General features: G+C 41.5%; 1 protein-coding gene across 1 annotated transcript in view; it reads right to left on the bottom strand.

Annotated features, from left to right (window-relative positions):
* LOC115165757 (protein bicaudal D homolog 2) overlaps positions 1-25,252 on the bottom strand; it is a 42,864-nt gene extending 17,612 nt beyond the window's left edge. The window contains exons 1-4 of the mRNA XM_029719101.1: positions 24,946-25,252; positions 23,885-24,216; positions 11,844-12,056; positions 11,416-11,568 (exon numbers count right to left, since the gene is read on the bottom strand). Of these exons, the coding sequence (XP_029574961.1) occupies positions 11,416-11,568; positions 11,844-12,056; positions 23,885-24,130 (612 nt within the window). The 5' untranslated portion in view covers positions 24,131-24,216; positions 24,946-25,252. The remainder of the gene's footprint in view (positions 1-11,415; positions 11,569-11,843; positions 12,057-23,884; positions 24,217-24,945) is intronic.
* Between the last annotated feature and the right edge of the window lie 392 nt (positions 25,253-25,644).

Here is a 25,644-nt window from a genome sequence, read left to right as displayed (position 1 = left end):
GTTGCTAAGCAGTTGCTAGGGACTCTTTTGGAAGAAGCTAGCTAGCTAACAAAGAATAACAAAGAATATCTAGTTAACAGAAGAAAAGAAAGAAAATCAGGACAGAAGAAAAAGGATATCAACGTGAAACAGTTCTCTAAAGATACAAGAGACAATAATACAAGAAACAACACTTCTGTAGCTTGTCAACTATGTGTCTGTCTATCCCTGTTCTCTCCCCTCTGCACAGGCCATACAAACGCTTCACACCGCGTGGCCGCTGCCACTCTAACCTGGTGGTCCCAGCGCGCACGACCCATGTGGAGTTCCAGGTCTCCGGCAGCCTCTGGAACTGCCGGTCTGCGGCCAACAAGGCTGAGTTCATCTCAGCCTATGCTACCCTCCAGTCCCTAGACTTCCTGGCGCTGACGGAAACATGGATTACCACAGACAACACTGCTACTCCTACTGCTCTCTCCTCGTCTGCCCACGTATTCTCGCATACCCCTAGAGCATCAAGCCAGCGGGGTGGTGGCACTGGAATCCTCATCTCTCCCAAGTGGACATTCTCTCTTTCTCCCCTGACCCATCTGTCTATCTCCTCATTTGAATTCCATGCTGTCACAGTTACCAGCCCTTTCAAGCTCAACATCCTTATCATTTATCGCCCTCCAGGTTCCCTTGGAGAGTTCATCAATGAGCTTGACGCCTTGATAAGTTCCTTTCCTGAGGATGGCTCACCTCTCACAGTTCTGGGTGACTTTAACCTCCCCACGTCTACCTTTGACTCATTCCTCTCTGCCTCCTTCTTTCCACTCCTCTCCTCTTTTGACCTCACCCTCTCACCTTCCCCCCCTACTCACAAGGCAGGCAATACGCTTGACCTCATCTTTACTAGATGCTGTTCTTTCACTAATCTCATTGCAACTCCCCTCCAAATCTCCGACCACTACCTTGTATCCTTTTCCCTCTCGCTCTCATCCAACACTTCTCACTCTGCCCCTACTCGGATGGTATTGCGCCGTCCCAACCTTCGCTCTCTCTCTCCCGCTAATCATCTCTTCCCTCTGCTCAAACCTTCTCCAACCTATCTCCTGATTCTGCCTCCTCAACCCTCCTCTCCTCCCTTTCTGCATCCTTTGATTTTCTCTGTCCCCTATCCTCCAGGCCGGCTCGGTCCTCCCCTCCTACTCCGTGGCTCGACGACTCACTGCGAGCTCACAGAACAGGGCTCCGGGCAGCCGAGCGGAAATGGAGGAAAACTCGCCTCCCTGCGGACCTGGCATCCTTTCACTCCCTCCTCTCTACATTCTCCTCTTCTGTCTCTGCTGCTAAAGCCACTTTCTACCACTCTAAATTCCAAGCATCTGCCTCTAACCCTAGGAAGCTCTTTGCTACCTTCTCCTCCCTCCTGAATCCCCCCCTCCTCCCTCTCTGCGGATGACTTCGTCAACCATTTTGAAAACAAGGTTGACGATATCCGATCCTCGTTTGCTAAGTCAAACGACACCGCTGGTCCTGCTCACACTGCCCTACCCTGTGCTTTGACCTCTTTCTCCCCTCTCTCTCCAGATGAAATCTCGCGTCTTGTGACGGCCGGCCGCCCAACAACCTGCCCACTTGACCCTATCCCCTCCTCTCTTCTCCAGACCATTTCCGGAGACCTTCTCCCCTACCTCACCTCGCTCATCAACTCATCCTTGACCGCTGGCTACGTCCCTTCCGTCTTCAAGAGAGCGAGAGTTGCACCCCTTCTGAAAAAACCTACACTCGATCCCTCCGATGTCAACAACTACAGACCAGTATCCCTTCTTTCTTTTCTCTCCAAAACTCTTGAACGTGCCGTCCTTGGCCAGCTCTCCTGCTATCTCTCTCAGAATGACCTTCTTGATCCTAATCAGTCAGGTTTCAAGACTGGGCATTCAACTGAGACTGCTCTTCTCTGTGTCACGGAGGCTCTCCGCACTGCTAAAGCTAACTCTCTCTCCTCTGCTCTCATCCTTCTAGACCTATCTGCTGCCTTTGATACTGTGAACTATCAGATCCTCCTCTCCACCCTCTCCGAGTTGGGCATCTCCGGCGCGGCCCACGCTTGGATTGCGTCCTACCTGACAGGTCGCTCCTACCAGGTGGCGTGGCGAGAATCTGTCTCCGTACCACGTGCTCTCACCACTGGTGTCCCCCAGGGCTCTGTTCTAGGCCCTCTCCTATTCTCGCTATACACCAAGTCACTTGGCTCTGTCATATCCTCACATGGTCTCTCCTATCATTGCTATGCAGACGACACACAATTAATCTTCTCCTTTCCCCCTTCTGATAACCAGGCGGCGAATCGCATCTCTGCATGTCTGGCAGACATATCAGTGTGGATGACGGATCACCACCTCAAGCTGAACCTCGGCAAGACGGAGCTGCTCTTCCTCCCGGGGAAGGACTGCCCGTTCCATGATCTCGCCATCACGGTTGACAACTCCCTTGTGTCCTCCTCCCAGAGTGCTAAGAACCTTGGCGTGATCCTGGACAACACCCTGTCGTTCTCCACTAACATCAAGGCGGTGACCCGATCCTGTAGGTTCATGCTCTACAACATTCGCAGAGTACGACCCTGTCTCACACAGGAAGCGACGCAGGTCCTAATCCAGGCACTTGTCATCTCCCATCTGGATTACTGCAACTCGCTGTTGGCTGGGCTCCCTGCCTGTGCCATTAAACCCCTACAACTCATCCAGAACGCCGCAGCCCGTCTGGTGTTCAACCTTCCCAAGTACTCTCATGTCACCCCGCTCCTCTGCTCTCTCTACTGGCTTCCAGTTGAAGCTCGCATCCGCTACAAGACCATGGTGCTTGCCTACGGAGCTGTGAGGGGAACGGCACCTCCATACCTTCAGGCTCTGATCAGGCCCTACACCCAAACAAGGGTACTGCGTTCATCCACCTCTGGCCTGCTGGCCCCCCTACCTCTGAGGAAGCACGGTTCCCGCTCAGCCCAGTCCAAACTGTTCACTGCTCTGGCACCCCAATGGTGGAACAAGCTCCCTCACGACGCCAGGACAGCGGAGTCAATCACCACCTTCCGGAGACACCTGAAACCCCACCTCTTTAAGGAATACCTGGGATAGGATAAAGTAATCCTTCTAACCCCCCCCCCCCCCCCCCCTTAAAAGATTTAGATGCACTATTGTAAAGTGGTTGTTCCACTGGATATCATAAAGGTGAATGCACCAATTTGTAAGTCGCTCTGGATAAGAGCGTCTGCTAAATTACTTAAATGTAAAATGTAAATGTCTTCGAAAATATATATAATAATCTATTGAGCTCACAAGCAATGAATTAATATTATTATTGTGGGAGATAATACGGTTTTAAGTACCTCAAAGGAAATCACACTACAAACTATCACCCTCAAGCAGATCACGAAGATCATGGATACAATAGAACTAGTGGTTTTTGGAGTCTGAAAAACCCTGACCTAGGGAGATATACATGGAGGAGGCTTAATCAAGCTAGCCGTCTTGATTACTTCCTAGTCTCCTTCTTGCTAGCGTCAAAAGTAAAAACATTTTTTTTTAAAAAGACATTCAAAAAAAGTATTAATAGGAGACCGAATGCAATCGGAACACCATCTAATTGGCTTCCATATAACTCTTACATAATTTCCACATGGAAGGGGATATTGGAAATTTAATCAAAGCCTATTGGATGACAATTTGTTCTTAACTTAGACAAAATAATTCAGAATTCACTTTTTTTGCACAACATAGGTACAGCAGATCCCCTTATTGTATGGGACACTTAAAAATGTACTTTTAGAGGCCATTCAATACAATACTCATATAAACAAAATCAGTTTAGGTCAAAAGAGATTAGACTAATAAAGGAAATAGAGAAAGTAACAGTGCATGTAGATGGTAATGGAAACTGTACTAGAGGCACTAAATAGGTTAGAGGAAAAACAAAGAAATGGAGGTACTTATTCAAGAACAATTAAGTGTAATGTATCACAAAAATAAAGGAAATTGGATGGAAAATTGTGAAAAACGCACCTTAAAAAAAAAAAAAAAAATCTTCAACATAGAAATGCTGCCAAAAATAATTTACAGAAACTCGTTAAATGGAGTCATTCATGAGTCATTAAATTATATTTTGAAAGAGGAAGCAAAATATTTTCTGCATGTTTTTTTTCTTTTCAGTCTCCATTTCCACTGAATGATGTTAACTAAGGATTTCTTTCATTATAATACATGTAAAATGAACAAATTTACAAAAAGACCTGTGTGAAGACCAACTTACAGAAGACTAACTTTGAAAATATTTGATTGCCTTAGTCTGGAAAAACACCAGGGCTTGATGGTATACAAATATCAGACCTTTTTTGATGTACTCAAAGATCCATTATTAGCATGTTTTATTTACTACTATACAAATGGTAGACTTTCAGGTACTCAACAAGGTCTGATTTCATTACTACTAAAACAGGACCCAGGTGGTAAGTATAAAGATCCAGTCTATTTAAAAAACTGAAGGCCTCTAACACGTCAATAATGTGATGTGAAAATCTTGGCGAAATGCATAGCGCACAGAATAAAAAAGGTTTTACCAGATATTGGTCATCCTGATCAGACAGGTTTTATACATGGACGATATATTGGAGATAATTTACTTGAAAACAATTGAACATTATGAAATATCAAAAGATACCAGGCCTGGTCTTCATAGCAGATTTTGAAAAGGCGTTTGATAAAGTATGACTAGAATTTATATATAAATGCCTGGATTACTTTAATTTTGGTGAATCTTTTACACAATGGGTTAAAGTTAAATACAGCGACCCCAGAAGTAAAATAGTAAATAATGGTTAATTCTCAGAAATTATTGAGCTTTTAAGAGCAGTAAAACAAGGATGTCCATTGTCTCCATATCTACTTATTATGGCCATTGAAATGCTAGCTATTAAAATTAGATCCAACAAGAACATGAAGGGGTTAGAAATCCAGGGGATAAATGTTGTATTTTTTTAAGTGTCAATGTATGCCGATGACTCAAGTTTTTTCTTAAGTCCGCAATCTGGATCCCTGCAGTCTCATTAAAGATCTTTTTTTTTATATATTTTTTTTTACACCCCTTTTTCTCCCCAGTTTCGTGGTTTCCAATTGGTAGTAGTTACAGTCTTATCTCATCGCTGCAACTCCCGTACAGACTCAGGAGAGGCGAAGGTCGAGAGCCATACATCCTCCGAAACACAACTGCTTCTTGACACAACGCACATCCAACCCGGAAGCCAGCCGCACCAATGTGTCGGAGGAAACACCGTACACCTGGCGACCTGGTCAGCGTGCACTGCGCCCGGCCTGCCACAGGAGTCGCTAGTGCACAATGAGACAAGGATATCCCTGCCGGCCAAACCCTCCCTAACCCGGACGACGCTGAGCCAATTGTGCGTCGCCCCATGGACCTCCCAGTCGCGGCCGACTGCGACAGATCATTAAAGATCTTGATCACTTTCCTAGACTCTCTGGACTAAAACCATATTACGTAATGGATTGTAAAAAAATAAACAATTGTGTACACTACCTTGCAGTTTACCAATAAAATGGGTGGATGGTGAAGTAGACATACTTGGTATTCATCTCAAAAATATAAATGAACTTACCACAATCAATATCAATAGAAAGTTAGCAAAAATAGAAAGAATTCTGCAACCATGGAGAGGTAAATATTCACATTGATGAACTCTTTGGTCCTATCAGTTTACTTACTAAATGGCACTGCCTACTCCAGACTCATTTAAGTCATATGAGCAATAAATATTTATTTTAATTTGGAATGCTAAGCCAGACAAAATTAAACGTGCCTATTTATATAATGAATATGAGTTTGGGGGGCTAAAATGATTAAATATTAAAGCTTTAAACCTCACTAAAAGCTTCACTCATATATATATATAAAAGTTATACTTCAACCCAAAATGGTTCCCATATAAGTTGAACTTAAACCCAAAATGGTTCCCAGTAGATTATTAAGAAAGGCTCATCCTTTTAAATTGCCATTTTGCCTTAATAAAGAAAACTTCCCATTTCCAACTAATTGAAAATGAAATTTTGGTTAAAGTATCACCCTTTCTTAATTACAATTTCAGTTTTGTCCTCCATAAAAAAAATATTACAACAAATGTTATGGTTAAACTCAAATATAATGATTAATTAAAAAACATTATTTATGGAAAAACATATATTTTTTAAATACCAGTTTCATTTGATGACAAATGTTGACAGCTGCACCATACAGGTTGCAAAAATATATATTTTCGATGATATTTTATGAACTGGTCCAAAAAAAACATCACTTGATTTAAATTATTACATAAAATGATTGCTACCAAAAGAATGCTATATATACACATAAATATATATGGGGCATGCGAATAGAGACAGAATCAATAGATCATTTATTCTGGTATTACCCATATGTAGCTTGTTTCTGGTCGAAGGTTCAGGAATGGTTGGGCGATTTGGAAAGCCATAGTCAGTCAATAAATAATATAACACTTGTAGGAAATGTTTATCTTTAGCTCACAATCTGTGGATACTATATGATTAGAAAGGTTAAAAAAAATACGTAAAACATCACAGTGCAATAGAAAAATATATGGCACATGGAAACCAAATGAGCGTCGTCTATTTTTTTTTATTTTACCTTTATTTAACTAGGCAGGTCAGTTAAGAACAAAAATTATTATTTTCAATGACAGCCTAGGAACAGTGGGTTAACGACAGATTTGTACCTTGTCAGCTCGGGGATTCAATCTTGCAACCTTTTGGTTACTAGACCAACGCTCTAACCACTAGGCTACGCTGCCGCCCCAAATGGTGATGGTGGGAAACCTATCTACCTATGGTGATAGGTGGCATGGGTTGAGTGTGGCTTGGGATTAAAGAGCTTATGTTTGGTAATGTATTATTGTTATGTGACTGCTTTATATAAAAGTACAATGTATGTAAAATGTGAATGCAAAATGTATGTATATGTAGCAAGAAAAAAAGAAAAAATTAAATATATATAAAAATATAAATAAATATTTATATATTTGTGCAAAGCTGTCATCAAGGCAAAGGGTGGCTATTTGAAGAAACTCAAATATAAAATCTATTTTGATTTGTTTAACACTTTTTTGGTTACTACATAATTCCATGTGTGTTATTTCATAGTTTTGATGTCTTCACTGTTCTACAATGTAAAAAATAGTAAAAATAAAGAAAAACCCTTGAATGAGTAGGTGTTCTAAAACTTTTGACCGGTAGTGTATATTACACACACTTCAACGTACAGTGCATTCAGAAAGTTTTCAGTCTTACTCTAAAAGTGATTAAATACATTTTCCCCCTCAATCTACACACAATGCCCCATAATGACAAAGATAAAACAGGTTTAGACATTTTTGAAAATGTATTAAAAAATTTAAAAAAAAACAGAAATACCTTATTTGCATAAGTTTTCAGACCCTTAGCTATGAGACTAGAAATTGAGCTCCGGTGCATCCTGTTTCCATTGATCATCCTTGAGATGTTTCTACAACTTGATTGGAGTCCACCTGTGGTAGATTCAATTGATTGGACATGATATGGAAAGGCACACACCTGTCTACATAAGATCCAACAGTTGACAGTGGATGTCAGAGCAAAAACCAAGCTATGAGGTCGAAGGAATTGTCCGTAGAGCTGCAAAACAGGATTTTGTTAAAGCACAGGTCTGGGGATGGGTACAAAAAATGTTCTGCAGCATTGAAGGTCCCTAAGAACACAGTGGCCTCCATCATTCTTAAATGGAATAAGTTTGGAACCACCAAGACTCTTCCTAGAGCTGGCTGCCCAGCCAAACTGAGCAATCAGGCGGGAAGGGCCTAGGTCAGGGTGGTGACCAAGAACCAATGGTCACTCTGACAGAGCTCCAGAGTTCCTTTGTGAAGATGGAAGAATCTTCCAGAAGGACAACCATCTCTGCAGCACTCCACCACTCAGGCCTTTATGGTAGAGTGGCCAGACAGAAGCCACTCCTCAGTAAAAGGCACATGACAGCCCACTTGCAGTTTGCAAAAAGGCACCTAAAGGACTCTGACCAATCCCCAGAAACAAGATTCTCTGGTCTGATGAAACCAAGATTGAACTATTTGGCCTGAATGCCAAGCGCCACATCTGGGGGAAACCTGGCAACATCCCTATGGTGAAGCATGCTGGTGGAAGCATCATGCTGTGGGGATGTTTTTCAGCAAAAAGGACTGGGAGTCAGGATCAAGGGAAAGATGAACAGCGCAAAGTACAGAGAGATCCTTGATGAAAACCTGCTCCAGAGCTCTCAGGACCTCAGACTGGGGCGAAGATTCACCTTCCAACAGGACAATGACCCTAAGCACACAGTCAAGACAACGCAGGAGTGGCTTCGGGACAAATCTCTGAATGTCCTTGAATGGCCCAGCCAGAGTCCGGACTTAAACCCAATCTAACATCTCTGAAGAGACCTGAAAATAGCTGTGCAGAAACTTCCCAAATACAGGTGTGCCAAGCTTTTAAACATACCCAAGAAGCCCCAAGGCTGTAATCGCTCCCAAAGGTTCTTCAACAAAGTACTGAGTGAAGGGTCTGAATACTTATGTAAATGTGATATTTCAGTTTTATATTTAATACATTTGCAAAAATGTCTAAAAACGTGTTTTTGCTTTGTCATTATGGGATATTGTGTGTAGATTGATGATACATTTTTTAAAAATCTATTTAAGAATAAGGCTGTAAAGTAACAAAATGTGGAAAAAGTCAAGGGGTGTGAATACGTTCCGAATGCACTGTACATACAGGCCTAATGAAAAATATAGTAACTCGATTTAAACGTAGCAATTCAGCAACAAACGCTGTTTACCCTGCGCATCTTTTACAGCATGTCATTCCCACGGGGGACCAGTACGGGGGGAAAAAATAAAAAATGTATGAAATGTATGCATTCACTACTGTAAGTCGCTCTGGATAAGAGCATCTGCTAAATGACTAAAATGTAAATGTCATTGCCTCGATGCTCAACTGGTTAGCAAGTGATTCATTTTTCCAATGGTTGTCAATTCCTTTAGGTCTTCTTTTTCACTGTGCTCATCTCTGTATTTTCTATGCTGTAGGCCTGTTTTACATTAAGCAATTAGCAAGAGCAAGCCTGCTTCTTTCCCCGAATAGGCCATTAAGCCAAGCATAAAAAAGTATACAAAAAAATATCCTAGAGCTTTTGTAGCCTATAGCTTTTCCTGGGATTTAATGACAAGAGGAATGGCTTATTACGGAGAGGCTTGCGTAGCCTATAGCCTGTTGCGCATGGGAACAGCTGGAAGAGAGAGGCTACTGATGTGTAGCCAAAGTAAATATTAGGCCAGTCATTAGCTAAATATTAGGGATATAAGCTAAATACTTCCATATCAAAGTGTAAGAAATAAGTTAACAGATTATGAAATGGCAGATCTGTAGTGCGTTCCGCCAGGCTGCGGTCCATGGGCACACAAAGCTCCACTATTATTTAGGCCTTGGCCTACATTTTTCTACAAGGAAATTACTATACCTGGGCTATAACGCAGCACAATGAGGAATTTATTATTGTTATCAAGTGAATACACAATTATTGTAAACTGAAGTGATTTAGGCTAATTTGAATAACCACCGAAATAACTGCATATTTGTATCAGTTTGGGTCTATTCTCGACAGATGATCCAGAAAGGTACATTAGCAGGCCACTCATATGGTGTAGGCCTATTTCGTCAGGATGTAGCACGGCGGTAAGACAGGAAAATATGGGCTTCTCTTTTAATGCTGTAGCCTATTTTACATTTAGCAAGCAAGAGCGCATCTCTCCTCCAATACACTATTAGTAGGCTAAAGGAAATAAGTGTCCAACAAGCTTTTGTAATCTGTCTTTTCCTGGGACTCCACAAGATTAAAAGGGAATAGTCGTGGCAGCGGAGAGGCCAGGTGCGTAATTGTGTAACAGAACAAAGACAGGCTCGAGATCTAGCCTATAGCGTAAGTAGAAGCATATGCATATTAGACCGTAATTCATAAGCTCAATGTTATGCTTAATAACGCAGTGAATGTTACTCAGATAACAAAATCATAGGTAGCCTTCAGTATGTGGGCTCCTGAGGCTGCGCTGAGTGCACGCCCTCACAGTTCCCGGGTACGCAGCTCAAAAAGCTACCCTATCATTTCAGTTTTTTTAGGGACAAGAAATATATCCTCCTAGGCTACAACAAGACAATGTAATGAAGAATGTTATTGTTTTCAAGTGAGTACAAAACTCTGGTCTACGCTGTCAACTGCAGTGAATAGCGTGTCATTTGAATAACCTCTCAAAAGCCTGGCGTTTTGAATGCATACTCATTTTGAAATAACTTGCCTGCCTGTGATTGGGCACCCATTTGGACCAGTTATGTTTTTTTTCTCTACAGTTTAGGCTACAAGGTCCAGGCACATTAACAGGACAGTAATATGGTATTTTTTTGTCATGACGTATCAGCTAACAGAAATGCTAATGCAAGGATTTCTAGTGAGGCACATATGAATTATGATAATGCGTAAGCGCGGAGGAAATGATATCTATAGTTTCCACGTTTGGCTTTAGTCTTTTAAAAGAGTTTAAAAAATTAGGTGGATACACAGAGCGTACATATCATTAGGAACACCTCTTTCCATAACAGACTGACCAGGTGAATGCAGGTGAAAACTATGATCCCTCACCTGTAAAATCCACTTCAAAAACTGTAGATGAAGGGGAGGAGACAGGTTAAAGAAGGATTTCTTTTGCCTCGAGACAATTGGGACATGGATTGTGTGTGTGCTATTCAGAGTGTGAATGGTCAAGACAAAAGACTTAAGTGCCTTTAAATGGGGTATGGTAGTTGTCGCCAGGCGCACCGGTTTGTCAAGAACTGCAACGCTGCTGTGTTTTTCATGCTCAACAGTTTCCTGTGTATCAATAAGGTTCCACCACCCAAAGGACATCCAGCCAACTTGACAACTGTGGGAAGCATTGGAGTCAACCTGGGCCAGCATCCCTGTGGAACGCTTTCGACACTTTGTAGACTTGTAGAGTCTATGCCCCAAAGAATTAAGGCTGTTCTGAGGGCAAAAGTGTGTGCAACTCAATATTAGGAAGGTGTTCCTAATGTTTTGTACACTCAAGTGCCTATCATTACCCATTATGCCATCTTTCTGATTGCATTCTGTATTTATATTTTGATATGTGTATTTTCTGTATTTCAGGGCTCATCTGTAAAAGAGACCTTGGTCTCAGTGTGACTCCCTGATAAAATAAAGGTTAAATAAAATAAAATTGACTTGAATGGAGACACCCTTTCTATTCATTCTATTTCTATGGTTGATTATCAGTGAGGTGAGAAGGGAGAAACTGACCTGGTTCTCCTTGAGTACAGACACCTGTTTCTGCAGACAGGTGTTCTCCTCCTCCAGCTCACTGTTGTCCTGGAGCTGCCGGAGCTCCCGCACCTTATACTCCTTCATCTCATTCCTCATGTGGCCCTTCTCCGCCTCCCAACACTCACACTCCTGTGAACACAAACACGCTCTCAGTGGAACTAACTACACATTAACGTTATGGAAGCACTGCACATTGCTCCTTACTAAACATTAACACAAAAGAGACTAGCAGGAATTAAGGGCGTAAAGTATTTCCTTATTTGACTAATACTAGGAATACCTACATTTGAGTTGAATGGAGAGATTAACAAATGACAATATAGTTTTATCTTTCAATACGCAAGAAAATATTGGTGTGTAAAGCATTCAGTATCTCAGTGAATTGATAGGCCGTATATTTATACCTTCTTTAGCTGGGAGGAGAGGCCAGCCAGACGGTCGATCTCTGCGTGAGCGTTGCCCAGAGTGATACGCGCCTGCCGTAACTCGGCCTGAAGCTCAGCCATGCTGGTTGCCATGGCAGCCTCCTTGCTGGCAGTCTCCTGCAGCAGGCACTCCTCCCGGGTCTCCCCATCTGCTGCTGCACGCTTGTGGTGGGTCACAGAGTCTGACAGAGCCTAGTACACACAGACGGAGACAAAGCAAAGAGATAGGCATTTATTTCGGTGTCATGTAGACTCTGCCAGAGCCTACAGACACTGACAGAAAAAAGCAAAAAAGGGCTCCATTTATTTGTATGGAGAGTTGGTTGGGTGACCACCATATGGTGGTCTGTATGGCACAAGGTCTATCACTGGGGTGAAAACTACAACACAGTGCCAAGTGGCACATCTACTGAAAACACAGCACTTTTTACTTACACCCAAAACAAAGATGTATATCTGTGCCAGTGGAAATAGGACTCCACAGACCAGCTGTCGAAATCTGAGCAGTCTTGAGTACATCCCATGCATAACTTAGGCCTACATTTCCTCAGTTGAGAATGTGGTACTACAAACCAGTTTAATCTATGGGACAAGCCAAAGAGGAATATATTCTTCCAAATGACAGTTGACGTCACCAGTGTCTAGAAAATCAGTCAATGAAATAAACTGTCACTACGGGATATGGACCACACACATAACCACTGGCCATGACTATGTGTGAGGATTGGATATGGTTGGAAAAAGATTGTAGAATCCAATGAGAAGCTGTCTCTAATCATGTCTGTTGAGCAGCCATGCACAAAGACAACGCCCCATATCACTAGCCAGGGAAGGATTACTGCGACTGCCTGGTGCTGCTACTGCCCTAGCTCAAACCAGTCTGGTATGATAGATATCAAACTAATTCAAATGTATGTTTTAGCGCGATGTTTCAAATGCTTGTATCTCCTTCGCTCCTTCTGTGCTGAGTAAACTGTGCACCTTCCCACTCGCACACAGATACCAAGCCCCTCCCCCTGCCACTCAACAACAAAGACAAAAGATCACTTCTTCCACTCTGACAACAAGCAGTCTCAACTCGCTATTTGCACTTGATGTTGTTTGGTCCATCAGAAATCAGTCAATTTCCCTTCTAACGAAGCACTTTACATGTCTCAACTTCCAAAATTTAGAACAGAGCTGACCCTACTAAAATGGGAGTATCAAAGAACATGATTGTGGAACATTTATTTTCTGTTTCTTTCGCGCGCTAGCAGCATTTTAGCCACATACTGTTGGGTGCTAGCGGTCTAGTCCGTGTTTTATAAATGTGCAAGGAGCATAACATGCATTTATATAAGGAATTGACTTGACAACTCGTTCTCATTCTGAGAAATGCTAATCTTCTTATCCAGGTAGGCCACTTGACTTCAAAATCTAAACAAAGTGAACAGGCTGTTGTTCAAACAGGTTGCAGACGGACAGGATGGTGTATTCATAACAATTAAACCACAGATAGAACAATGAGACAGATATTTCACCCGGACGTATCAATGTGAAGCGTCCATATGGCGTTTACACTCACTACCATCCAGAAGGCAAGGTCAGTACAGGTGCATCAAAGCTGGGACCGAGAGACTGACAGCTTCTATCTCAAGGCCATCAGACTTAAATAGCCATCACTAGCCGGCTACCACCCGGTTACTCAACCCTGCACCTTAAAGGCTGCTGCCCTATCTACATAGACATGGAATCTCTGGCCACTTTAATAATGGAACACTAGTCACTTCAATAATGTTTACATACTGCTTTACTCATCTCATATGTATATACTGTATTCTATTCTGCTGTATTTTAGTCAACGCCACTCCGACATTGCTCGTCCAAATATTTAATATTTACTTTAGATCTGTGTATTGCTGTGAATTGTTAGATATTACTGCAAAATGTGTGTGTGTGACCAATACAATTTCATTCGATTTATAGAAACAAACAATCCCTTAACATCGGTAATCTCTTAACAAGGACATGCCGAGCACAGACATGTAAACCCTTTCACCTAACTTCGAAACTCTGTCACCACCGATAAGCCCACTATAATTGAGAATTTCAATAAGCATTTTTCTACGGCTGGCCATGCTTTCCACCTAACTACCCCTACTGCATTCAACAGCACTGCACCCCCCACAGCTACTCGCCCAAGCCTCCCCCATTTCTCCTTCTCCCAAATCCATTCAGCTGATGTTCTGAAAGAGCTGCAAAATCTGGACCCCTACAAATCAGCTGGGCTTGACAATCTGGACCCTTTCTTTCTAAAATTATCTGCCGAAATTATTGCAACCCCTATTACTAGCCTGTTCAACCTCTCTTTCGTGTCGTCTGAGATTCCCATAGATTGGAAAGCAGCTGCTGTCATCCCCCTCTTCAAAGGAGGTGACACTCTTGACCCAAGTTGCTACAGACCTATATCCATCCTACCCTGCCTTTCTAAGGTCTTCGAAAGCCAAGTCAACAAACAGATTACCGACTATTTTGAATCCCACCGCACCCTCTCCGCTATGCAATCTGGTTTCAGAGCTGGTCATGGGTGCACCTCAGCCACGCTCAAGGTCCTAAACGACATCGTAACCGCCATCGATAAGAAACATTACTGTGCTGCCGTATTCATTGACCTGGCCAAAGCTTTTGACTCTGTTAATCACCACATCCTCATCGGCAGACTTAGTAGCCTTGGTTTCTCAAACGATTGCGTCGCCTGGTTCACCAACTACTTCTCTGACAGAGTTCAGTGTGTCAAATCGGAGGGCCTACTGTCTGGACCTCTGGCAGTCTCTATGGGGGTACCACAGGGTTCAATTCTTGGGCCAACTCTTTTCTCTGTATACATAAATGATGTCGCTCTTGCTGCTGGTGAATCTCTGATCCACCTCTACGCAGACGACACCATTCTGTATACTTCTGGCCCTTCTTTGGACACTGTGTTAACAACCCTCCAGACGAGCTTCAATGCCATTCAACTCTCCTTCCGTGGTCTCCAACTGCTCCTAAACACAAGTAAAACTAAATGCATGCTCTTCAACCGATCGCTGCCTGCACCTGCCCGCCCATCCAGCATAACTTCTCTGGACGGTTCTAACTTAGAATTTGTGGACAACTACAAATACCTAGGTGTCTGGTTAGACTGTAAACTCTCCTTCCAGACTCACATCAATCATCTCCAATCCAAAGTGAAATCTAGAATTGGCTTCCTATTTCGCAACAAAGCATCCTTCACTCATGCTGCCAAACATACCCTCGTAAAACTGACCATCCTACCAATCCTCGACTTCGGCGATGTCATTTACAAAATAGCCTCCAATACCCTACTCAACAAGCTGGATGCAGTCTATCACAGTGCCATCCGTTTTGTCACCAAAGCCCCATATACAACCCACCACTGCGACCTGTATGCTCTCGTTGGCTGGCCTTCACTTCATCATCGTCGCCAAACACATTGGCTCCAGGTCATCTACAAGACCCTGCTAGGTAAAGTCCCCCCTTATCTCCGCTCACTGGTCACCATAGCGGCACCCACCTGTAGCACGCGCTCCAGCAGGTATATCTCTCTGGTCACCCCTAAAGCCAACTCCTCCTTTGGTCGTCTCTCCTTCCAGTTCTCAGCTGCCAATGATTGGAACGAACTACAAAAATCTCTAAAACTGGAAACACTTATCTCCCTCACTAGCTTTAAGCACCAGCTGTCAGAGCAGCTCACAGATCTCTGCACCTGTACATAGCCCATCTTTAATTGAGCCCAAACTACTACCTTTTCCCCTACTGTATTTATTTATTTTATTTATTTTGCTCCTTTGCACCATATTATTTATATTTTAACTTTTAACTTTCTTCAAACTACAAATCTACCATTCCAGTGTTTTTTCTTGCCATACTTTATTTACTTTGCCACCATGGCATTTTTTGCCTTTACCTCCATTATCTCACATCATTTGCTCACATTGTATATAGTCTTATTTTTTTCTACTGCATCATTGATTGTATGTTGCTTTACTCCATGTGTAACTCTGTGTTTTTGTATGTTGTCGAACTGCTTTGCTTTATCTTGGCCAGGTCGCAATTGTAAATGAGAACTTGTTCTCAACTTGCCTACCTGGTTAAATAAAGGTGAAATAAATAAAAAATATAAAAAATTAGTCAGGGCTTGACATTCAGGCTTGTCCAGGGCAAGTACATATACATTTTTATATATATATATATATATATTTTTTTTTATAATTTTTTTTTTTATAAATCAGACAACCAGAAAATAGTTCTCAGTAAAAGAAAATATACCAATATCAAACAATTACTCTGATCAGAATTGGATGAAGAAAACATTTTAGACAGAGCAAGTCTTAACAAGGCAGTGCAAAATAACCGGTCAGAAATGTTTTATTTTCTTTCTCCAAAAAATGTAGGATGATCTGGGCCAATAGCCGAAGTCTATTTTATAGCGGACACTCAGTTGTCATATTGTTATAGAAACTCAAATTGTGTATTTTCTCTACATTTTATATGATTATGACTTGGCCTAGTAAGCCACTCTTTCAGTTTAACGCATGATAGATTTATCCTACCGCATTATTTCATGATCAGTTCTAGGCCCTCAGAAAGTTCAAAGTTGTTTTTGAATAACCCCAAAAACATGTGACGGCCTATGGTAATAATGAGAGAGATAGGCCAAATAGCAAGATATAAAAATCAAGATATAAAAATCAAATGAGAAATTTGAACAAAGCTTACAGTTGAGCAAAGCAGTTAAGACAAAAATGATGCATGCGAGACCAGAAGAAAAAAAATCCCTCCTTGCTGTTGCGAATCAAACAACCAAAAGCCTAATCCTACTATCTGAAATATCATAAAACCATACATTTATGAAGAATATTTTCAAAACTAGTCTAATAGGTGTTTAAATGTCCTAAAGTTGCAGGTTTTAAATGGGAATAATTATGGAAGTCAGAGTCCATGCTATTTTTTTTTTTATGACAAATATTTGGGGAGACAAGAAGTGAAATTTAACAAAAAATATCTAGATGACAAGTCAAAAGAAAACAGGCTACAGCTGAGAAAAGCTTATGAAATAAATGCCTAGTTGGTCTAAGCCTATTTCCATATTATTTTAGCAATGTGCAACCTACATAAAATGCATATAGTAGCCTAATAAGAGAAGAGGATGAGACAAACATGTGAATAAGTTTATAATGATCCAGTTCTGAGGACAGCAGTGTTACTCTGCAGCCCATGATGACTTTACAACCCATCACAAGACGCACAGCCAGCGAGGCTCGTTGACTGGGTCACTCACTTCATCTATACACTTCAGCACACAGAGATAGCCCTCGGCTACTTCGTGCCACAGCTCTAGCAGAGTTGAATAGGCTATTCGAAAAGATTTGGCTCAACTAAATATATTGGGTGTTTTGTCTATGTCATGATTCCTCTCGTCTATGGGCAAGCGCAGAAAACAAATTCTGATCTCTGGTATGTACTCAACCCTTTCGGCCAATGGTGTTACTGGCCTTTTTGGGGGATGACAAGTGACTTCAGCTTCGGTACAAGTAATAAAAAATATATATAATAATAATAATAAGTCCTACTGGTCCGATTATGTAATTTACTAAAGAAATGTGAACAAGCAACCTTTGCTGAACATGCAGTTACATAAAATATGGTATTTACTCACAACATGCAATGCATGATGGGAAGTTCCACTGTAACAGAATTACACTGAGACTCCACTTTAAAATGTATACCAAACAAAAACCATTGATTTCAAATGCAGTAGGTCTGGGTGATACGGCCTAAAAAAAATCATATCCCAATTTTTTCTAATTTATGGGCGATTCACAATATATATATATATATCTAGATCTTTTAAAATGTTCTCTAAATATGCTTTGTTGTACAATTAAAAAGATCAAAAACACTGCATTTCAAACAGTGAACAATAATCAAATAACTGAAGGGCTTATGAAGTTATAGGTAGGGAAATCTTATTTGTGGTCCACCAGCTGCTGTGGCAGATGGATAAAAAAAGAATCTAGCAGCCACTGATTATTTTTTTTTTACCAGCCAAAATATTTTTGACATAAACAATAAAAAGGTTGTCCCGAGGGGCACAGCGGTCTAAGGAACTGCATTGCTAGAGGCATCACTTCAGACCCGAGTTCATTCCCGGGCTGTATCACAACCGGCCATAATCATACTTCGCTCATCGCGCTCTAGTGACTCCTTGTGGTGGGCTGCGCGCCTGCAGGCTGACCCCGGTTTTCAGGTGAATGGCGTTTCCTCCGACACATTGGTGCGGCTTCCAGATTAAGCGGGCGGGAGTTACGAAGCGCGGTTTGGCAGGTCATGTTTCCGAGGACGCATAACTCGACCTTCACCTCCCGAGCCCATTGGAGAGTTGCAGCGATTAGACAAGATCGAAATTGGGGAGAGTACATGATGTGCTCCTAAGTAGAAATGTAGACGCAAACAAATACATTTGAGAACAACTAAAGTATTTGGGTGTTTTAATAAAAGTTTTTAGGAGTGATCCATGCTCAATCAAGCACAATCATCAGGTGAGACAAATGTTCAGCTGCCACTTTTAGGGACTGGCCATTACCATGGTAACTTCGGTACTCGCTTATCTGTGATGAAAAAAATCTGACTACGATGTCTTCCTAGCAGAAATAGTGGCGCACAACTCCAGGATATTTGGAGTCGAAGGAGAGGACTCTTGCTCGACTCCCAAAGTACACTGAAACGGATTTGCACATACCATATTATTGCAGAGTCCTACTAGGAAGACTACATTTGTGTTTTAGAGGACTGACATGAGCATGATACTGCCTATTTACTCATCAACTTAGCCTATAAAAGGCCTATTTTGTTTGAATATCTAAAGGTGATGTGTAGGAACTAGAGGTCGACAGATTATGATTTTTCAATGCCGATACCGATTATTGGAGGACCCAAAAAAAAGCCGATGCCGATTAATCGGCCGCTTTATTTATTTGTAATAATGACAATTACAACAATACTGAATGAACACTTATTTTAACTTAATACATCAATAAAATTAATTTAGCCTCAAATAAATAATGAAACCTGTTCAATTTGGTTTAAATAATGCAAAAATAAAGTGTTGGAGAAGAAAGTAAAAGTGCAATATGTGCCATGCAAAAAAGCTAACGTTTAAGTTCCTTGCTCAGAACATATGAAAGCTGGTGGTTCCTTTTAACAGGAGTCTTCAATATTCCCAGGTAAGAAGTTTTAGGTTGTAGTTATTATAGGACTATTTCGCTCTATACCATTTGTATTTCAAATACCTTTGACTATTGGATGTTCTTATAGGCACTATAGTATTGCCAGTGTAACAGTATAGCTTCCGTCCCTCTACTCGCCCCTAACTGGACTCGAACTAGGGACACGTCGACAACAGCCAACCTCGAAGCATCGTTACCCATCGCTCCACAAAAGCCGCGGCCCTTGCAGAGCAAGGGGAACAACTACTTCAAGGTCTCAGAGCGAGTGACGTCACCGATTGAAACGCTATTAGCGCGCACCCCGCTAACTAGCTAACCATTTCACATCGGTTACACCAGCCTAATCTCGGGAGTTGATAGGCTTGAAATCATAAACAGCTCAATGCTTGAAGCACAGCGAAGAGCTGCTGGCTGTTTGAATGAATGCTTACGAGCCTGCTGCTACCTACCACCGCTCAGTCAGAATGCTCTATCAAATCATAGACTTAATTATAACATAATAACACACAGAAATACGAGCCTTAGGTCATTAATATGGTCAAATACGGAAACTATCATTTCGAAAACAAAACGGTATTACTAGAGACTTTGGTTATGTAATCACTATCCAAGCATGTGCGTTATTCTAGAGGCCGATTCACACAGTAGTTTTTCCAGACTGCACCCTGTAATTCTTCATTTCTTCTAACTTAACTGACTGTTATGACGGAAACCTGGAGGTTTTTATTCTAGTCGTGAAAATATTTCACGTCTTTGTCCGTCCTAATAACAATGCCCCCCATCCTGCTGATTTGAACTGCTGAACCGTATTTGTACTTGAGATGCATTTATGGATGAGAAAGTGAACTTGCCATTTCCAAGAAGTTTAGCAGGGATAGCCTGCTTTGCGATCTATTGCCTAGGACAGGGCTCTCCAAACCTGTTAGTGGAGAGCTACCATCCTGAAGGTTTTCACTCCAACCCTAATCTAGCGCATCTGATTCAATAATTAGCTGGTTGATAAACTGAATCAGGTTAGTAACAACTGGGGTTGGATCGAAAACCTACAGGAAGTTAGCTCTCAAGGAACAGGGTTGGAGAGCCTGACCTAGGACATCAACAGCCAGGGTTTCATTAAAAAGATATAGGCACAATACTTTTTATTGCAGATTTAGGCCTAATTAAACTGATGCATTTGGCGATGTTCAACTTCAATTCACTGGCATTATAAGGAATAGCTTAGCCATACTCATTGATAGCCTAATATATACTTTAGGTGAATAAACGAGGCATTGCAAGATACAGATTACCAAGATATAGCCTATGCGCACAGTTCCGACTGTGTCTGCCTGCCCTGATCCTCCCTCCCCCTGGCTCACCTGCTCTTTGCTATGAAAAACGCTAGTGTGTTTGGTCTTCGGTCTGTTCCATGTAGAATAGCTTAGCTTATTCGTTGATAGGCCGTACTTAAGTGAACTTGCGCGAGACATTGCAAGTCAAGAAATTGAGAGACACAGCATTGCGATAGACTATACATCTTTTGATTACCGATGCATGGTTTTGACTGTATGCCCCTCCCCTCGCTCTCTGCTGTAAACAAAGTGACAGTATTCTCGAAAGTAGCCTACGGCAACTAGTTTCCTCAATTGCAAAAATACTGAATCTTAGAGGAGTCGGTTATTAGCGTAATCGAAGCTTGACACCCAGAAATGGGAGTTGATGGGCAAGGAATCTATTATTTTGGGGTCGACACCCCACCACTAAGCAGCAGAAAGTTGAGGAAAACTAAAACAATGAAAAAAAACAACCTAGCTGTGAACAAAATTATATAACTGGTCAAAAAACACGAGGAAAAAGGTCACACTTAGTAGCCATCTTGTCAACTCAACCAAACTTCTACATATGGCCTTCGGACAAAAAAACTATTCCCAAATGATGTGTGACCACCCGCGCACGTGGCTGGTGAAATAGACATTCTTACCAGCCAATGACAAAAATCCTTCCGGATTTGGAAGGTGTTAATTTCCAACCCTGCATAAGAACCACTAATAATTTAATATAAATAGTTTAACCTGCTTTTTTGCAATAATCACTTAGTTAGCTTTCAAGTCTATGAAAATGGCCTTTCTGCTACAAATTTTACCAGAACCATGCTTAATGCACATTTACTAATAAATACGAACTTTTTGTCGCAGGCATTATAGACACTGGTCTCAAACAATCTCTCAAGCACAAGGCCACGCGCTAGTGAGTTGCCAGTTAATCTTTATATCCAAGTTTACTTGGATCTATTTGCAAGCTAACAAGGCATAACAGTTTAAATTGTTATGATTGAACACACCCTACTGTCCATCTCCCAACAGTTTGAACAGCATGCTAGCCTGTCCACATGTTGAAATCAAGGGGCCTAACTTTTCTCAGAATGAGAACGGGTGGCCAATTCCTTATAGAATTGTGTTTTGCGCTTATTGCACATTTACAAAACACAGACTAGACAGCTAGTAAAACAGTCTTTGGCTAAAATGCTGTAAGCAGTACATGGTACCGCAATGCCGTGCGTGACAAACTGAGCATACATTTCCCAGAATCTATGTTCAATGACAATCCCCTTTTAGTAGTGTCGCAATTGGCGGAGTTGAGACATTAAAGGGGTATCGTTAACTTCTCTATTATAGTAAAATAATATTTCAATGTGTTTCAGTGTCCATATGACCAATTCTGTTGGACCAAACCTCAAATGCAAATAGGGAGTTGAAACCGCTTGTCAGAGAAGAAGTGATCTCTCATATTTGTTGTTGTGAGTGGCAGGGGAGGGGCTTGGTGTGTTTGTATGAACAGAGAGGAAGAAGCGAGGGGTTTCACGCTCACCAAAAATCGGTCCAAAATAAGCCCAATACATTTTAATGAACTTATTTTGGATCTAAGCTTATTGCCTGCATTCCCACATTTGGGACAACGACTCCCATTGTTAGGGTAGAGACATGAGCATCTCGTCATTATAAACAGATCTCTGGTGTAAATGGTGAGGTGCACACAGCACAGAAGAGCGAAGGAAACAAGACCAAAAAGACAGAACAAACAGACAAACGCTCATGAAAGGGATAAATAAAAACGTGATTCTTGCGATACGGTCATTTGGAATATCACGCAAAAACATACATTTGAATTCATCGAATTCAATAGATATATTGCCCAGCCCTACAATGCAGCCTTTTAAAAAAAAATCATAATATAAAATTCTTTCTGGGTAACAATTAAGTACCTTACTGTGTTTTCAGTTAAAATGGTCAAAAAGAAACAAATAGATTCTTAGCAAAGAGCAATTCCATAAGCAAGATTTTGCTAGGACTGTCTGGGAGTGGCTTGAGTGGGGAGGGGAAAACTGAAAACTAGCTGTTATGGCAGAGAGATTTGGAAGTGTCTTGTTGGTCTATCAACTAATTTACCGCCTGGTGATGTCTCCAGGCAGGCCAAAACTTCCATCCACCAAAACAGGCTGACATTTCAGGCAGTCTTTTCAAACAGCTCTTACACTAAAAGGGCATTATCATAATTTTCACAATATTATTCCAGTCTCAGTGTGGAAATATATATAAAAAAACACAGGGAAATTACATTTGACTGCACTGGGCCTTTAACAAACCATAGAACTCTATGCACAAGGACTACTTTAACAATTTAAAAAACACATTTACAGGACAAACTGAAGATACAAAGTTTGGTAACAATAAAACTGAGGGAGTTTTACCGTAATTCTGCACAGTTTTTCCAGTAAAATTTTATTTTTTCCCCCTGTGTAAATTGTTCAAAGTCGTCATTGTGCACAAGAGTTATGGTTTGTTAAAATTTGAAATCATTTGTTTTTGTTTTGCATACATTTGAAAGTGAAAAATAATATTACTTTAAAATGAGGCTTTTAAAACAGAATGGTAGACCTATTTGTGCAGGGTCTATGTTGGATGCTACTAGCTGGAATAATGAATTAACAAAAGCAAGTCAGAATGTGACTGTACGTTCCATTACAATATACATTTTTATGAGATGATCTATTTACATGAATGCCGCTTAACCTTAATACCAGTGATAATAATTTGCGTGCTACAAATAATATATTTCCCTGCCCTGTTCACCCCTCTAATGCCATGCAGTCTACATTCAACAGAGCAGCTTAAAATTAATTCCAGTTTCCACTTCCAACATGGGATATGCTGACTAATGTGCTCTCATCCCTCCATCACAGATCCCTAGCAGAGATAAACAGTATCACATCTATACACATCAACATCATACGACACTACAGGAGCAGAAACCGACCTATCCTCCTCTATCACACAAACTGAATGATTCATATGAACCCTTGGCTATGCCTCTTGAGTCTTGGGTAAACTGTCATTCAGCCAAGTTAGTAACAGAGTTCAACATGATAGAGTATCTTCATGGAACCTATCAAATGTTCAGTAGGCAATTCATACATTTCTATGTAACACTGGATTAAGAACAACTCCCGAGCAACATCATGATTGTGATTATTTCTTGGTTTAGAACAGTTTAGCTAAAAGCTTCTGTCCTAACAGGAAGTCCATTGTGTGGCTAATCCCAGGTTGGTCAATACAGAGCAGCGCGTGACTGGCACTTGTTCACACTGAAGTAGTTCGTGTGGAGCCTGATTAGACAAAGCAATACAAAATCTATCACAGAAAATGTCACCAGCGTGCACACGTAGTAGTAGCTGTAAGGTTGGAATAGCTATAGACATTGAACATTTCTGCTGACCTCTTTAAGTTGCTGTTGCTCTTGTTTGAGGGTCTCGTACTCCTCCTCCAGCTGGGTGTGTTTCTTCTTCAGTTCAGCACTCTCCTCCAGCACCACTAAGCCATAACGGGCCGCCTGTAGTTTCTCCTCGTTGGCCTCCCGGAGCTCCAAATTCAGCCTCACCACCTCCGCCATCAGGTCCATGCCCCCCATCTCCGTCTCATCTCTCTCCACCTCAGTGCCTGCTTGGCCTGCCTCCTCAAGCATCCTGTCCTCTTCCACCTCCTTCCCCAATACTCCGCTGAGACACCTGCTTCCTCTTTCAATCCTCCTGCCTCATTACTTACTGCTAGCTGTGGGGGAGGAGGAAGGAAACAGCCCAGGAACATTGATTGTGTCATTGGACTGTTCAAAGCCACAAATAGTAACCAATGAGTTGAAAGCAACTTCAAACTAACCTGAGGTTTAACAATATGATTTGCTATCCAAAGAGTTGCTGGCAGCTGACAACTGGATAAAATGGCGTGAAGTGAATAATAAACTTGGCAGCCCAGCCACAGACGGTCAAGAGTCAGATTATGTGGTTAACGTCAGATGAGTTTAACTGGCTCCTCAGTCATTTTACTTGTGATCTTTGTTGTCAGGGTAAAGAAAACTGCAACTGTCCGTCTGTAGCTAACGTTACTGTGTGCTGGCATTCAATCAGCTTATAGGCTAACGTTAGTTTCCAACCATGTTGGAAACTATCTAGAAGCATTTCGGTGCAGCTGCAAATTATGTGTAGGCGACCAATACAATTATATTTCATTTGTTAGCAGTAGTTAGCGAAATAGCTAGTTAACGCTGATTCTTAAAGCGAACTAACAGTTAACGTCACCAGACACGAATATTCGCAGATAGCTAGCTAACGTTCCCATTTTCTTAGCTAGCTACACTAGTTAGTTGTCAGAACTGTCAAAACAAAGACTTATAGCTATCTGTGGTCAGACTAGCTAGCTAGGCTAATTGTCTACCTAGAATTCCGCCGCTAACATACCAATCAAACGCATAGCTAACATTAGCTAGCTGGCTAAATTACTCACCTCCAATATCGATTCACGTTTGTGGCCAAAAGTACAGTTTGTTATTTCAAAATCTTGTGTCGAAATTAAGCTAACCGGCAACCCTCAGGGAGAATTTGACACTTCGTCGTCGAGTTTCTGTGTGGACAAGCTAACCGCCCCGTTTTTCCAGCCAATGTGCTTTTTGCTTTCCAGCTTGAGTTAGCACTTTGAAAGTCATTGCGCGCCGAAGCAACGAGAGAGTGAGTAGACACAGACCAGTGAAAGACTGCCCCCTAGCAACGTCCAGCGTCACAACATTTGGAATGACTTCAGACCATAGACTTACAGACATTGCATCATTGAATCTGTACTACTATGGCGTCCGTGAGAGCACGGGCAGTGATATTGAAGCCATTTCCATTTTGAAGTAGGGGTTGGAACCGGTTCAAGGAACAAAATAGGAAAAAAAATACATTTTTGAGGAACAGAATCAGAACTGGGAACGAAAGTGATCTATACTGTTCCGGAACTGAACAATTATTTTAAAAGCATGGGAAACGGTTAATCATGTTATTTTACGTTCATGGCATGTTTTTTTCAGTCCCACAAATAAACGCAACAAAGTACCTATACAAAGGCCTGACTCTGTCACTCAGTGCCCGCCTGTCAGATGGAAATCGTTTATAGTCTGTTTATGCTACCTGCCCCTCCCCCTGCGAAGGCTAGGTTACTGTATCC

The sequence above is a fragment of the Salmo trutta genome, chromosome 28, assembly GCF_901001165.1.
Source record: "Salmo trutta chromosome 28, fSalTru1.1, whole genome shotgun sequence".
Classification (NCBI taxonomy): Eukaryota; Metazoa; Chordata; class Actinopteri; order Salmoniformes; family Salmonidae; genus Salmo; species Salmo trutta.
This window is presented reverse-complemented; position numbering and strand designations above follow the sequence as displayed.